We start from the raw sequence: 15,917 nt of genomic DNA on the forward strand, positions 1-15,917 counted from the left end.
ACTCTGTCTCTGGTGAAGCCTCTCGCCGCCCCTGAGCCTCTGGCCTGTACCCCAGTTCTGTATGCACAAATAAATAAATCTTTAAAAAAAAAAATTGAAGCCAAGACCTGGATTTGGCTAAAGGGGAAAATTAGTTTTGAACTGATTGATACAACTAATTTCCTTAGTTCTCTAGACTTTTCATATGATTATAGGTTAACTCCTCTTTCTCTTTCTTGTTTTAGTGGTGCAATCTGTGCATTGACTTAGTGGCATTTACCAGTGAAATATTTAAGGGAGCAGTTTTCCAGTCATTGGATGGAATTATTGTCTCAGCTAACTGTAAGCTACGGAAAATCTTCACTTTGAAATCAAAGCCTCAAGACACTGCTGATAAAGAGGGTATGTTCAAGTTGCTATTAAGATTTTTAAGTTCTCCAATGTCTTTTTTAAATTAGACATGTCTTTGAATAATAAGAATACATGACAGTAGATTATTTTTAATTTTATTGTGGAAAGAACATTTAACCTGAGATCTATCCTCTTAACAAATGTTTAAGTATATAATATGTTAGTGTTACTTATAAGGACAATGTTATATAGCCAATCTCTAGAGCTGACTCAAATTCACCGAAACGATCTATCAAGGACTCTTACAACTCAGCAGCAAAAGGACAAACAGCCCCACTTAAAATTGTCAAAGAGTTTGAATATGTAATTCTCCAAAGAAAATATAGAAAGAATCAACAAACACGTGAGAAGATGCTCAACTTTAATCATTTGGGAAATGCAAATTAAAATTACAGTGAGAGACCATGTTGACAAGGGTGGAGAGAAGTTGGAAATCCATGTACATTGCTACAGGAAAGCAAAATGGTACACCCACTCTGGAAAACATTTTGGCAGTGTCTAAAAATGTTAAACATAAAATTACCATGTGACCCTGGAATCCCATTCTTAGGTATTTGAGTTGTGGGGTTAATGCAGGCTTATTTACCCTTTTAAACATCAAGCCTATTATTATTTTTGTTAATTTTATTGAAGTGCTGTTGGTTTACACGGTTGTTAGTATTGTGTAAGTATAAGACCTACCCCCCCAGGTGCCATCATAGCACCCTCACCACCCATGTCTGCTCTCCCCAATTTGTTCTCACCCTATCTCGCCTCTCAGTGCTATGGTCACCTTTTAAGAGTTCGTTTTTAAGCTTGACTTTATCTGACCCTTTAGTTTCTTTGTGTTCCACATATAAGTGATACCAGCTGGTATTTGTCTTTCTCCTTCTCATTTATTTCCCTTAGCACAGTCATTTCCAGCTCCATTCATGCTGCTGCAAATGGTATGAGTTTATTTTGTCACTGGGATAGTATTCTACTGTGTATATGTACCACATCTTGTTGACCCACTTATTAAACCCTTGTTATTTAAACATCTTATTAAAACATGCTAAGATGTGGTAGCTGTATCATCGCTGTAATGAAGACAACTTGTTTTAACCACTATAACATGCTGCCCTTTAATATCTTTATACATTACACAATAAACTTCATAAAAGCAAGAATTTTTTTTTTAATCTGACTTATTATACTTACCTTGCAGGGGAGATACCATGATCACGAAGATGGTTTTCCCAAGGCAAGGCTCACCCATTGCACTCCAGATGCTCTGACCCCTGTGATTTCCCTAAATGTGGGAAACTTGACTGCATAATGTGTGATAGTGGGTGAATGCGTTCATGTTCTTCCCTGAAAAAAAGGGAAAAAAAGAAAAAAAATTTGACGCATATGGCAAGTGAATGAACAAAAAGTGAATAGACTTTGTAATAATGTTGTAGACTATTTCAGTTCCCTAACATTCTTATTGGAACCTAATCTCCAATGTAATAGTACCCCAATATGGAACCTTTCAGTGGTGAGTAGGTCATGAGATTGAAATATGACCACTGTCTTTGTAAGAGTCCTTAAAGGGCTCTTTCACTCCTTCTTCACCCAAAGTGAATTTATGCAACAAGACTGCTGTCTATGAACAGGGATCAAGGCTTCTCCCTACACCTGATGTGCTGGTGTCTTAATCATGGAATTCTCATTCTCCAGAAGTGTGAGAAATAAATTTCTGTTGTTTCTAAGCCAACTAGTCTATGGTATTCTATTTAGCAACCCAAACTAAGATAGAGCTAGAGATACTTTTGTGAGATCTTTGAGGTGATCATTGAAGTAAGATGTGATATGAATAAGGCACTGTGCTTGGCATTGCAGCTATTCTCATTCTTATAAATGAGATGCATATAGTTGGGTCTGGGACCAGCAAACTATTAAAAAATCATTCGTTACTTAAATTATATGAATTAGGAGAAGCCGTAAACTGAAAGGGAAATATGACTATTTTATAAGCTACTCACGCCTGATAAAATAGGGTTGAGGCTTTTTAATCCAAAAGAGCTTTATATGTATTAAAATTGATGACTTAATTTTTAGAGCTAGTTAAGATCCTCATCAAAAATATTAAACACCTACATAATGGTTCATTTTATGATAGCTTTACAGTCAAAGAAAGGCTGACAGGGTTACAAAGTCATTCAAACATTTAATAATACACTAACTCACAGAGGGAGCAAAGACACCAAAAAGCCGACCATCTGGTCATGTTTGGATGCTACATGAGCAAATCTGTTTCAGCTTTTCATAGCCTTCTCCTTCATGTACCATTTTGCCATTCTAAGCAAACCATTCTAGTCAGTATTATGTTCTTTCAGAATTGTCAGCAAAGGCAGTTAAAGTTCGATCATGTCATTTTTCAGACATGAATCAAGCAGTCTGTATGTTTCCACACACTCCCTTCCAGAAGACAGAACTTGTCTGAAAGAACAATGCAGGTGAGCCCTGGTTCCTTAGTAGCTGATTGCCATCTTGATTTCTCCCTTCTGGGGAGGAAGATGTGACATCCAAATAAAATGTGCATGGAGCACTTTTCAAGATATAGTTGAACAAAGAACAACCAAAGAAGAAGAATGGAAGACGTGGCAGTTGCATTTAATCTTGGTTGGAGTGTTATTAAAGGGCTTTTGTCTGTGACCATTTATTGAGCATCCCTTTTGAACCAGATGCTGTACTGAATAAATTATTGGGATTCTCTCACCATGTCTCCCATGCTAGCAACCCTTTGGCAGGGTTGTAGTTTGACTTTCTTGTAGTTCCTAGAATGAATCAGTCCTCCCGCCTTTGGAGTTTTCAAGTCCCTGTTCCCTCCACCTGAATGGTCTCCTTTCCACAAGGCCGCTTTCCACTTACCAGTTATGATTCAGCCTAAATGTTTCTTTATTAGAGAAGACTTTCCTGGATACCCTGTGCTGTTAGATTCCCTTTTCCTTCACTGTACCCTCAACCATCTACCTAAGCCAAAATTTCTTTGATTTCTCTTTTGTAGATGTAGAGTTGAGAATAAAGCATTTTATTTTTTTATGACTTTACAGAATCACTTTCCTTCAGATCACTTAACAAAATTATAGTTGAATACATATTTATGATATATACTAGGTTTTATATTCTCTGTTAGTTATACGGTTCAAAAAAGCCAGGGCAGAACCACTCTAGTTACTGGATTCTCAGCTACCTCAGTTCCTGTAACTTAAGAGAGCCTCAATAAGAATTTGATGAATGATAAAATTAGGTGAGTTGGAAAATGGACCATACCCACTATGTACTCACAGTTCAGCACGATTTCACTTTCAGGTAGAATCGATGCTATTTTCAGAATTAATCTTTTTTTAAAAAAAAAAAGATTATTTATTCATATAGAACTGGGGTACAGGCCAGAGATGCGGAGGGTGAGAGGATTCACCAGAGACAGAGTGGGGAGCAGAACAGGCAGATAGACGAGGTACACTGCTGAGGGGAGCAGCGGGCGGGTCAGTAGAGGTCTGCCGCGCCATGTGGATCTCCTCGAGGGCAGGAGGGCATCCAACTCATGCAAAAGTGACTTAAGCTTCTTAGTGCTTTGCTTTAACCCGCTGCACCACCAGCGAGGGACCTCAGAATTAATCATTTTTAAGCTAAGCTGTTAAATGCTGAAAAATAAAATAACCTGGAAATTGGAAATGGAGTAGAGAAGTGGTTAGTTGTAAGGTGGTAGGAGATAAGGCAGCTTTCATTAGTTCTATCAGAAATCCAGTTACCAGGTTATAAGCCTTCATAGTTTGGTTTCACAAAAATGAAACTAAAGCGCCTTTCCATGTATTTCTCTAGAAACTCTGAGAAAGTCTGAGAGTTAGTAGTTGCTAAATGAGCCTAGTGATTGCTCTTTATTTTGAAATAATAAGCCAATAGTTTTTTTCTCTAAGTTTCCCTTTTATTGCAAGGTTTATACTACCCATGGTTTCCCTCAGTGAGTAGTCCAATAAGTACTGTTAACTGGGAACAAATGGCGCCCTAGGAGCAAAGGGAAAGTAGATATACAAATGGGCAAGATGACACAGGAAATATTTTTAAAACTTAAGGTGAGGTCTGATTTGTTTGGGCAGTTATGTTCCTGTAAGATTCTATTGGAATTTTGTAATCGTCTCTGCCTTGTTCTCTGCTTAAAAGTTTATGACTTTTGGTTGCCAGAGATTTGCTGTTTGTCCCTTGTTAGTTGGAAATCCACACTTTGTTTTGAATACATTTCCATCTTTATATGGCACTATACCCTACACCATCCACCTAATCCAAAATTGTCATGATTTCTCTTAATGTGGGTTGTAGGGTTGAAAATGGAGCATTTCCTTCTTTATGTCCTAAAGAATTCTCTTCCTCTTTTTATGTACAATCTTAGTCTATTGATATACTGTGGTGGATTTTTTTTTTTTTTACCTCAGAGGATTTTGAAATGACATGTTAAATATATATTTGGAGTTATTTTACTTATTTTTCTAAATGGTTTCCGTTTTGAGAGATCATTTACTCAATTACTCTATATTGATTTTCTAAATGTTGGTGACAAATAAGAACTGAATGGACAAAGAACACCTGAAAGCTAAGATTTGTAAGTCCTACTGCAACCCTAATGACTGGAGCATCAAGACACTTAATAACCACCAGACTGCTGCTGATGAGTATTTAAGTTTTTAGTTAATGATTCCTTTTCTTTTTCAAGATTAGGACATTAGAATTTAATTAGAAAGCTGCCATGGGTTGGGTGCACATAAACCTAATGTCATTTGCCGTTATAAACATGGTTAAAGTTTAAGGTTATATAATGATAATTTTTGAAGGATGATTTATTGAATTATCTTAGCACTACTTACATTCATATATGTACACACTTTTTTCCTCCAAAAAATACCCATTCTAAAACTGGAAACATTTTACTCATAAAAATTAAATATAAAGGATGTATTGCAAAAAAAAACAAAATAAAAACTATGCTTACCATAACTTAAGACTTTCAGCCACTGAAGGATATTTTACATTTCAATTTAGTATTTTTGCTATTCATATTTGGAGTCGGTGCTTAACCAATAGAAATTCATTTTCTCACAATTCCAGAGGCTGAAAACTCAAGACAGTGGCATCCATGGAATTGGTTTCTTGCAGTCTCTCTCCTTGATTTCTTTATGGCCATGTCCTCCCAGTGTTCTTATGTGGTCTTACATTATGTCCTAATTTCCTCTTTTTTGCCGTCCAGTTTAATTGATCAACAATTGTTGTATACCACCATATAAGTGTGATATGCTACATAATGGTTTGATTTACATATATTATGAAATGATTATGACAGTTAGTTCAGCTTATATCCACCCTTTAATACAGTCTGTTTGATCTCTGAGGTGCTTCTAGAATTCTCTCAGGGCTGTCTTACTCTTAAATTGTCCTTGATACTATCTTGTCAACTTTTCTCTGTCAGTCATATATTTTATTTATTGACTCTATACTTGATAGTTTTTATATTTTTATTTAATTTCATATCTTGAGTCTCTCCCATGTTATCCTCATATTGATAAATACAATTCCTTGTGATTCTACTACAAAAATCAAGTTGTTTTATTTTTCAGCAATTACATGATTTGCATAGATCTTCACCTGAGTTTCTGAGTTTTTTTTGTTTCAGAATATAGATTCATAAAATGAAACTACTAGCAAAATGGTATGAGCACTTTTTTTTTTAAAGATTTATTTATTCATACAGAACTGGGGTACAGGCCAGAGATGCGGAGGGTGAGAGGATTCACCAGGGACAGAGTGGGGAGCAGAGAAGGCAGATCTATGAAGTACACTGCTGAGGGGAGCAGTGGGCGGGTAGGGAGAGGTCTGCCACGCCATGTGGATCTCCTCCTGGGCAGGCGGGGATCAAACTCATGAAGAAGTGGCTTAAGCTTCTTAGTGCTGTGCTTTAACCCACTGCGCCACCAGGTAGGGCCCGGCATGAGCACTTTTAAACCTTGTATACATATAGTGAAATTGTTGGGCTGATACCAATTTAAATCCTATGTGCTACATATAACACAAGACTTAAAGTAAAATAGATCATAAAACCAAAACTAACAAACCCTAGAAATCTGACTATAAAGAGGCTACCAGAAGAGAAGGGTAGGGGGTGGAAAGTAAAAGAGGGGGCTTGAGGTTGAAGGGGGCTGCTGGTAGACTATTGTGGAAGATTACTGGCATTCTAGTGGTAGGCACCTCTACAAACTTATATTTGTAGAGGTTTCATACTACACAACTAAAATATATACAGTGTTGTAATTCAGTATTACTTCATTAAAATGATAAATAAATTAAATAAGCCATGTGAACAAATAAGAAAAAATATCCCCATAGTAAATGGGGCTAAAAACATGAACAGAAAACTTAGTAAAATGAAAATTTCAATACCTGTATAAATATATATGAATGATCTAATACCTCATTAGAAATGTGAATTGCAATAATAATAATTATAAAACTTTTTTGAAATGTATTTAAAGCTAAGATGTTATTGATTGAGAAATCTGGGTAAAAGGTATATTCACCCTACCATTTTTTACCTTTTCTATAAATCTAAAATTATTTCAAAATAAAAGTTTTTAAAAGTATTTGATTCATGTCATGGCTATAGGTACTTACTTGATTATTTAAATGAGCCAGTATATTCTCAAAAATCTTACTTAAGAACATACCTAATTAGTCCCTCTCTTAATATTGAAAAAAGTAGCACTGGAAAACAAAATATTTCCGTGAATACTCTTATTTATTACATAGGTTTCTGAACCTGCTCCATGTGTTCTATACTTTAACTCACTTAATCCTTTTTATTGTCCTAGAAAGTAAACAAATTATCATGCTTGTTTTACAGATGAGAAAACTAAGACTGTAAAATTGAGTAACTCATCCAAAGTCGTACTCTAAAATGTTTTAATTGGTTTCATCTGTAAGATGTGTCCATTTGGCAGAAATGGCTTACATTTGGGGAATGAATATTTGTCTGTATTTCCAGCTGGATATGGTGTTCCCTTTCCAACAGATGAACCTACCGACATTATTCCACGAAGCTGCCAACTAACGACAGATGTTCCACAAGTCACACAGCTGCTAAATATGACTAAACTCCGCCAAACTGAAATAAAATTTGGAGGTCATCCTCTCAGTTCAGCAGAATCAGGTATGCACTCAGTTACTTAAGTTATAGTTGTTTGTGAGGCCAGATAGTTAGAAAAAATATGTTTGCAATGATCTTTAATAAATTGAAAATTTTTTTTTTAGATTTATTTATTTGTGCATACAGAACTGGGGTACAGGCCAGAGGCGGTGAGAGGCTTCACCAGAGACAGAGTGGGGAACAGAACAGGCAGATCGATGAAGTACACTGCTGAGGGGAGCAGTGGGTGGGTCAGGAGAGGTCTGCCACACCATGTGGTCACCTCCCAGGCAGGTGGGAATTGAACTCATGCTGAAGCAGCTTTTAGATTCTCAGTACTGTGCTTTAACCCGCTGCGCCACCAGGGAGGGCCAATAGATTGAAGTTTTAAAAAAAAAATTAGTCACTTTAACATTGACTTATGTCAGTGATAACTCACTATTTTAAATTTCTCTTTGGTGACGAAAATGTTTGGAAATTTTTACATAACAAACCAAAAGATAATTGATTATTCCCTTCCTTTTCCTATATGCTTCTAAGTCCTACCATCTATATTGCCAAGCATCCCTCAAATGTGTCTGCTATATCCTGCTGCTTCCATTATTCGAGCCCTAACCACCATTCATATTGTAATACAGACTTCTGTCTGTATTAATGACGTTCCCATTATCTGAAGACAAAGCAAAAAGAACATTAGAAAACTATCCAAACCCATCCTCCCTTATCTCAAACCTACTCCAAAATTCCATTTCCAGATCTTTCTTCTCATTCCCTGGGTGTGATTTTTCTGACCCTTCAATGAGTTTTCATGTTTTCCTATCTTGGGATTTCTGGATTTTTGTTGTCTTGATTTTGCTTAAAATGGCTTTCTTGCTTTTTCTGCTTGGAAAACTTCTTAATTCATCTTTCTAGATAAATTCAAATGCCACTTCTATGCAGCCTTCTCTAATTCCAACAAATATACTCTCTTCTTTCCATGACTTCTTTCCTTTCCTCCTTCCTTTCTTCGCCTTTTCTTTCCACCCTTCCTCTATACCTTACAATACAGTGTCGATTTCTGAAAAATGGGAACACTCCTTGTACCTCTTTCTTCTGGCATTTAACACCATGCTTGTCATGTGCCAGACCATAGGCTTCAAATTCAAATCTCTGTGGAGGCCACTCAGGTAACAAGAATAATGTAGACTGGATACCTGAATATTTAATGTGGGAAAATATTTTCTATTTCAACAGTGAGCCTAATTGGGAGGGGAGGGTAGTAAAGTGGAGGGTCAAAAAGATTGCTCTCTCTGTTATTAAAAGAGTAACATTAACAAATGTGGAAATGATATAATAAATGGCAGCTTATACTCAACACTTGTGAGGGTGCTATAGGAAGTGATGAAAAACAAATTAGAAATACATTCTCAGTTTAGAAAGGGGTAGCTGCAATTTAGGTTCAACCGAGTGTTATACTCTCAGCAGATCTTCCATTTGTTTTTTGTTTTGTTCAAGAGAAGCTAAGTATACCAACCTTTATGATAAATCTCCCAATTGAAAATATTGTCTAAATTCTAAAGTTTATTTAAACACTCGGTGAGCCAAAGAAAACATCCAGAGCTGCCAATTTTTCTCATAGACATCTGTAGCTACTGATCAAATGAGTGAATAGTACTTACAACTCAAGAAACCTAATGTTAGTTAGATCACTGGTGTTCCAACCCTTCTATGTTAGAATTATCTCAGACATTTTAAAAACAGCATTTACAGTTCCTAATGTCTGTGTTCTAAACTCCCCCAATAAGTCTAACATGTTGCCAAGGCTAAAAATCACTTATCTCCACTAAGGTGGTGTGGTTTGGGTGACACTCATAAAAATTGAAGTATTTCAGAAGAAGGTGAAATTCTGGTGATAATAGAGCATTTATGGAGGAAGAGGTATATCTTGAAAATATTCAATAAATATGTAAGTGTCTATAATAAATAAAGGATTTGTGGAAGTAAAGATGGTGCAGAAGACTGAGCAGGGACAGCAGAATGAATGAAGAATGTACTGAGGAATTTCTACAAGGAATGGCTGGAGTAGGTAGAATGACTGTAATGCAAGAAATCAAGACAGTGTGCCTTATGTTCCTAAATTAAAGGAACAATAACTCCTTTTTTTTAATATTTATTTATGTATATAGAAATGGGATACAGGCCAGAGGTGCAGGGTCAGTGAGAGGATTCACCAGAGGCAAAATGGGGAGCAGAACAGGTAGACAGATGAAGTACACTGCTGAGGGGAGCAACGGGCAGGTCAAGAGAAGTCTGCCACACCATGTGATTTACCTCGCTGGCCGGGGATTGAACTCATAGTGAAACGGCTGTAGTGAGCTTCATGGTGCAGTTCTTTAACCTGTTGTGCCACCAGTTAGGGCCCACAGTAACTTCTTTTTTAGGAAATCTGAATTTGACATCAGTATTCAAAATGAACTTTTTAGTCAGTTGACCAGACATTAAGGGGTATAACTAAGATGTCTTTGCAGTAGTCTAGGCATATGTGAGAAGTGACTATGGAAGTAAAAAGCAGTGACCTGAGAGAAACTGCAGGGGAAAAAAGTGTGATTCTCAGATAATACAAAAAGAAAGAATGATCAGTGTTACAGAAACTCAGAGGATAAAGATATAACCATGATAAAATTAATGAGTTTCAAAAGTGTACTCAGTTTTACTCCACATTTATCAATTGTGTATTTATCTAAATATTCTTGGTCTATCTTCTTTCACCTCCTGTTGTGAAATTTCCAAACTTACAGAAATATAGGCAATATGTAAGTGAACCCCCAAATCCCATCATTTCCCTATTACCAACTTAACTTAGGTAACACATTTTGACAGCAATGAAGGCCCAGGTTGTGAGAATATGTATATTTATTATACACACTATCTTTGGGGGACAGAGAAGAAGAGAATATATATAATCCATGTTTGCTAAATTGCATGAACATACATTAAACTTTGTAGTTCTCTTTATACAAATATTTTTCAATGGATAATTTTGATATTTGTGAGCTTTGAAATTCACTATAAATGAAGATAATAATAATTATTGTTTTGTGTAAGATATTGTATTTGAAAGGTATAGATAATAAATATTTATAGAAATATTGACTGTAGACAAAATAGTATTTAAGAGGATGAAAAATATCTTACTGCCCAGACAGCCACTCTCAATACCTCAGGTTAAAAGTCATTATTAATGAAAGATTCACCACAAAATGAAATGAGTAAGAGTCTTTTCAATAACCAAACACCATATCTGTATCTAATATGCTGTGATAGCTTTCAGTAACAAAAATGACTAATCTCTAAAGTCTATCATAAAACGCTTTGTAATTATAAATGTTCTTGTTTAAGTCTATCTTCAGGTATTTCATGTCTTCGATTCATTTAAAGTTCAAGGACGCTTATAATGTCTGAGATTAAGGAATGAATATTAATTGTATCATTAATTCCACACTATAATTAAACAAACTTTGTCACATGTCATATTTGTCCCAACTTTTAGAATAAGATATTAATGTATATTTTGCAAATTACATAAATGGGCTTTCAATGCATAGACAACTTAAGGCATAAGTACAAAAAATTAACAACCACCATCTAATAGTATATTTTTCTACCCTCTGAATCCCAAAAATATTAATTTGTAGCCACAGGGCTAATAATTACTCCTCTCAAGTATATCACAATTCTAGATGTATGGCAGCTAAAATTATATGAAAATACGTTGAATTTGGTAGCTCTTTCTAAAAATACTTTTCAATTTCTAATTTTGACATTTGTAACCTTTAAAAAAATCACTATAAATGAATATAATGATTATTGTTCTCTGTGTAAGATACTTTATTTGAAAGGTGTAGCTAATGAATTATGCCCAAGGACAGACTTTTTAATCATGGAAATGCCAAGAGTTATTTCTTTAGTTGAATTATTTGTTTTTGTGTCTTAAAAAAAAAAAAAAAACAGGCTCCCCATGATGAGATTTGAATTGCATGAGAAAATGCCGTGTGTGTTCTTGTAATTGACTGTACAATATGCATGTAAATTGTGATATATTACTGTAAATGCACATATTGAGATATCCCAGTGAAGCTGCTACAGAAGGACATAGCTATTTCCTATAATCTTTTCTAGTTTTCAAGCAAAAAAAAAACAGACCTTGAAACTTGTGAATATCCTATAATTTGATCAAGAACATTTCATCAAATTAATAAAATAATGTGTTTCCAGAAAGACTGTGTTACTACACATTTACACTGTTCACTTTGTCAATTCCCAGTGCACATTAGCTCATGACTGTTAGTCTGCAAAGGACTGTGGCTTTTGATGATATTTTCATTAATGGTACCTGGTTTAATTGAACCAGAAAATCAGGTTTGTTTATTGAAGTTGAGCATCCAACTGCTAATGACAAGAGACAGTGGATCACTAAGCACAAATCAAAACTAGTAATTTACTTAAAAATCAGAAGGCAGTTTCCTGAGTGCTCTCATTCCCACAACAGCAGTCTTACTTGATTTTTATTTCTCTTTAAACAAGAGACTGATGTCCCTATCTCTTAGCACAATTGCAAACAAGTGAATTGATGTACCTAGCATAAATCATGAAGTAATCATCTAACTACATTTGGCATTGATCACATCCTTATTAGAATTTCTTCTTTGAGTTCCACATTATGAAAGCAAGATTCAAAACAAGCAACAAAATCTACTCTAAGTAGATTTTGAAAGAATCTACTGAAAAGAAAAAGGAGTTATATTCTGATGTGAGAGAGAAAAAACAAAACACTTTCATTCTTTTTAATACTTATTCTTTTGATAAGCCTTGTCTCAGGATTGTCAATCAAAAAGATACCACAATATTTGGTCATTATCCTTCATTAAAGTATTTTTTTAGGTGTGAAAGGAATTCAGTAAGGACATTGATCAATATTCATGAAACCTATTACAACAAAGATGTCACAAGCCATTTGTTGAGTGAACATTAATTTTTCTGTGATATTTTTGCCAAGTATTGAAAAAGCTTACATATATGAATCATAATATAAAATATGAAGAATATACATAATCAGTTTGATAACTGTGCTGTGTTTGTAGAATGACTCATGCCAACAACCTTACATTTCTCCTTTAGATGCCTATTGTAACATTGCTTGTAGTAAAAACCTGGAGGCAACCTATTTCCTCTAGTAGGGATTTGATTAAATACCCAATACTAAGGTGCTTTGTATGCAGCTATATGGAGGACTAGATCCATTTGTGATAGTTGGAAATGCCTAAAAGCCATGACAGTCAGCAAAAAAACGGACTCCTAAAGGCTGTTTGTGCTGATCCCCTTGATGTAAATTAAAGACACTATGGATGCCTACACAGGCATACTTTTTTTTTTTTAAAGATTTATTTATTTGTGCATACAGAACTGGGGTGCAGGCCAGAGGTTCAGGGGCGGTGAGAGGCTTCACCAGAGACAGAGCGGGGAACAGATCAGGCAGATCGACGAAGTACACTGCTGAGGTGAGCAGTGGGCGGGTCAGGAGAGGCATGCCACACCATGTGGTCACCTCCGGGGCAGGCGGGAATCAAACTCATGAGGAAGCGGCTTTAGATTCTCAGTGCTGTGCTTTAACCCGCTGCGCCACCAGGGAGGGCCCTCATACATTTTTTTTTAAGGAAACACAAGAAATTCAATAATTTCCTTTGGGAACAGGGTTTAGTAGGGAACCCAAAGATCAGAAGCCTATTCACTGTCAAGCACATTTATAACTATTTGAACTTTTCCTTCACAATTCTTATTACAGCTGTAATCATGTAGCTATTGACAGATTATTTGTTTTAATATCAGTCTCTCCAATGAGACTATGAGCTCCTTGAAAGAGCTAATGAGGTTTATACATGGATAACCAAACTAGGTGTCCTAGCACTACTGAAAAAAGGAAGAAGAAAAGAATAAATGAATGAATGAGCTATGTAACTTATTAAATGCTATTAAAGATAGAAAATAATAAGATACTTTCTAAGCATATATGCCCTACTAGGCACAGGATTTAACGTGTTTTGTGCATTGCTTCATGTAAACTAACAAAAGTGCCATGACTTAAGTACAATTTTTGCCCAGTCTTATGAAGAAGGTAAGTCTTGGTACTTTTCTTATAAAAAGTACCAAGCTTATTGCTCTACTAGATCAGCCTTGTTAGTATCTTTGACATTCTTTACAACAACACATATAATAAAATAAAAATTAATCTAATTCAAAGTCTCGATTCTGGTAGCAGGTTTAATTTTGATTTCATTGTTAGATAATAGATGTAAGTCTTGAGCATGCCCCCTCAATGATTAGAGTTGAAAATTCAGCAGGTTTTTTGGTTGATCTTTGAAAACCCTGCAAACTTAAATGACTGTAATAATTAGAACATTGTGTCTTGAGACAAAAATTAATGTTTATTTTTCTAAAAGACAATTAGAGAGTAAACCCTCAGGTTTTACAATCTAACTACAAAGGCATGTGCCCCTTGGTAAAATAGCAAATAATTAATGGTAACATCTCTGACCTACACCAAGTTCATTTTCCGCAAACTCAAGAAAATGAAACGCCTAGAGCATGACTTTAATCTTGATTTTTAACCTTATATTATGCATATTGATATCAGCTCTTAAAAGAACTCCTTTTAGAATTTAAAAGGCATGCTTTTATTCTTGTAGTTTTCTTTTATTAAGATTTTTCTCATTATAGAGACTGTCCCTTCTACTTTTTTTATTTTAGAAACTAAAGGTCTAAATTAATTTTCCCTGTAGGTTTTAATTGGAACCCTATTATAGTAGATAACATGCATGATACAGGTTTATAGAGGTAATTATAACACCATGATTATAAACAGAGAATTATTGAAGTGAAAGAGACTTTAAGAATGTCTGTTAATTGTACTAACAAGTTTTAAAAGATCTGTTAATTAAAGAGGTACTAACAATGGAGCACTGATGTACTTTGCATTGTGAAAAATAAATGTACTTAAAGTCATAAAATTTTAACAATAGAGTTTAGTTTAAATGCACAATGGTAGATTATTAAAGAAATCTGATAGAAGATCATCCTATAAAATAAAAAATAAAATCTAATTTTTTATTACTTAGGGAATTATATCACATCAAGTTTAGATGTATCTTTAATAATCACTGGATACCCACTTCTAAACAAGAGCTTCCTCTAAACAATTCAAATTATTTAAGAATTTTGTTTTTATTAGTAACTGTGAAATTAAAAAATTTTCATTTTATTGATAATGTGTCGTTATGATTTTTAGTATCCTCTGTCTCCTCCCCCCGAATTTTCCTTTTAATCTTTGATATTATCCATAATTTTGGTAGAATTTATCCATTGTCTACCGTGCTATTCTGGGTTCATAAGATGGGCCTAAATATAGTACTAAATAAATCATCTTTCTACAGAAAAGAACTTAAATTAATTGAGGTAAATCTACATTGTAGACAAAGAATATAGAAAACAACTTCAATGATACCAACGGTGGTAGAAGAGGCAAAATTTGTGACAACCTCGTTCTGTGATCGCAACAAATGTACACCTGAATATAGAATGATTTAGTTAGAAGGGAACCTGTAATCTGATAAAGGATAAAAAGGTAGTACTCAGAAGGATAGAGGGAGTGAGAGGGACTCTCACTTACTGGAGAAGAAACTCCACTAATGGGTCATTGAGGCACAGTTGAAAAGATAAAACATTTCACAGGGATGGAAGGGGTGAAGATAGGGATGTGTGTAATACCCAGCATCCCAACACTATGATCAAGCATAGTGGAGGTGAGCTTCTGAAACCTGTCAGTACCCACAATTGAGAACAGAATCAAGAGTCTAGAACACAAAAGATACAACTAACGAGTCTATAAGAGATTATTCCAACTGACCTGGGATTTGAGTGTCATTTCTTCTTCTGTTACTGGCCCTGGAAGATTAATAGTGTTTTATTTTCCTAAATTGGGTATTTATAAGTCAATGAAAAAAAATTCAGATGCACACAACCACGTTTACTTGCTAACACTAAGGAAATCACATGTAACCTGTATAGGCATCTGATTCTGATACCATAGCACTGTTGCTGTTGAAAGCCTCACTGTTTATATAAATATTGATGTCCTAGTCATTGATGACCCTCCACTTTAATCCCCCACATCCTATAGGGTCTCCAGCCCTGTCTTTGTCCTCAATTCACACAAAAAGCCCTCAGGTGGTTTTTTTCTTAAAGTTAAATTCTAATCAAAGTTAGAAATTTTAATAATTTAATTCAACCAACTCATTACTTTCAGTGGTTCTGTTGTTCT

At 35.1% G+C, this 15,917-nt stretch overlaps 1 protein-coding gene across 4 annotated transcripts in view; it reads left to right on the top strand.

Annotated features, from left to right (window-relative positions):
* Positions 1–15,917, top strand: part of LOC101621854 (chromosome unknown open reading frame, human C3orf67) — a 181,920-nt gene that overhangs the window by 74,747 nt on the left and 91,256 nt on the right. For 3 of the 4 annotated variants that reach the window (XM_004676021.2, XM_012720660.1, XM_012720659.1), the window contains exons 6-7: positions 225–381; positions 7,424–7,588. In XM_004676021.2, coding sequence (XP_004676078.1) covers positions 225–381; positions 7,424–7,588 — 322 coding nt within the window. The remainder of the gene's footprint in view (positions 1–224; positions 382–7,423; positions 7,589–15,917) is intronic. The other variant, XM_012720661.1, reaches the window with a different exon arrangement.

The sequence above is a fragment of the Condylura cristata genome, unplaced genomic scaffold (genome assembly GCF_000260355.1).
Source record: "Condylura cristata isolate star-nosed mole 26May11 unplaced genomic scaffold, ConCri1.0 scaffold00004, whole genome shotgun sequence".
Classification (NCBI taxonomy): Eukaryota; Metazoa; Chordata; class Mammalia; order Eulipotyphla; family Talpidae; genus Condylura; species Condylura cristata.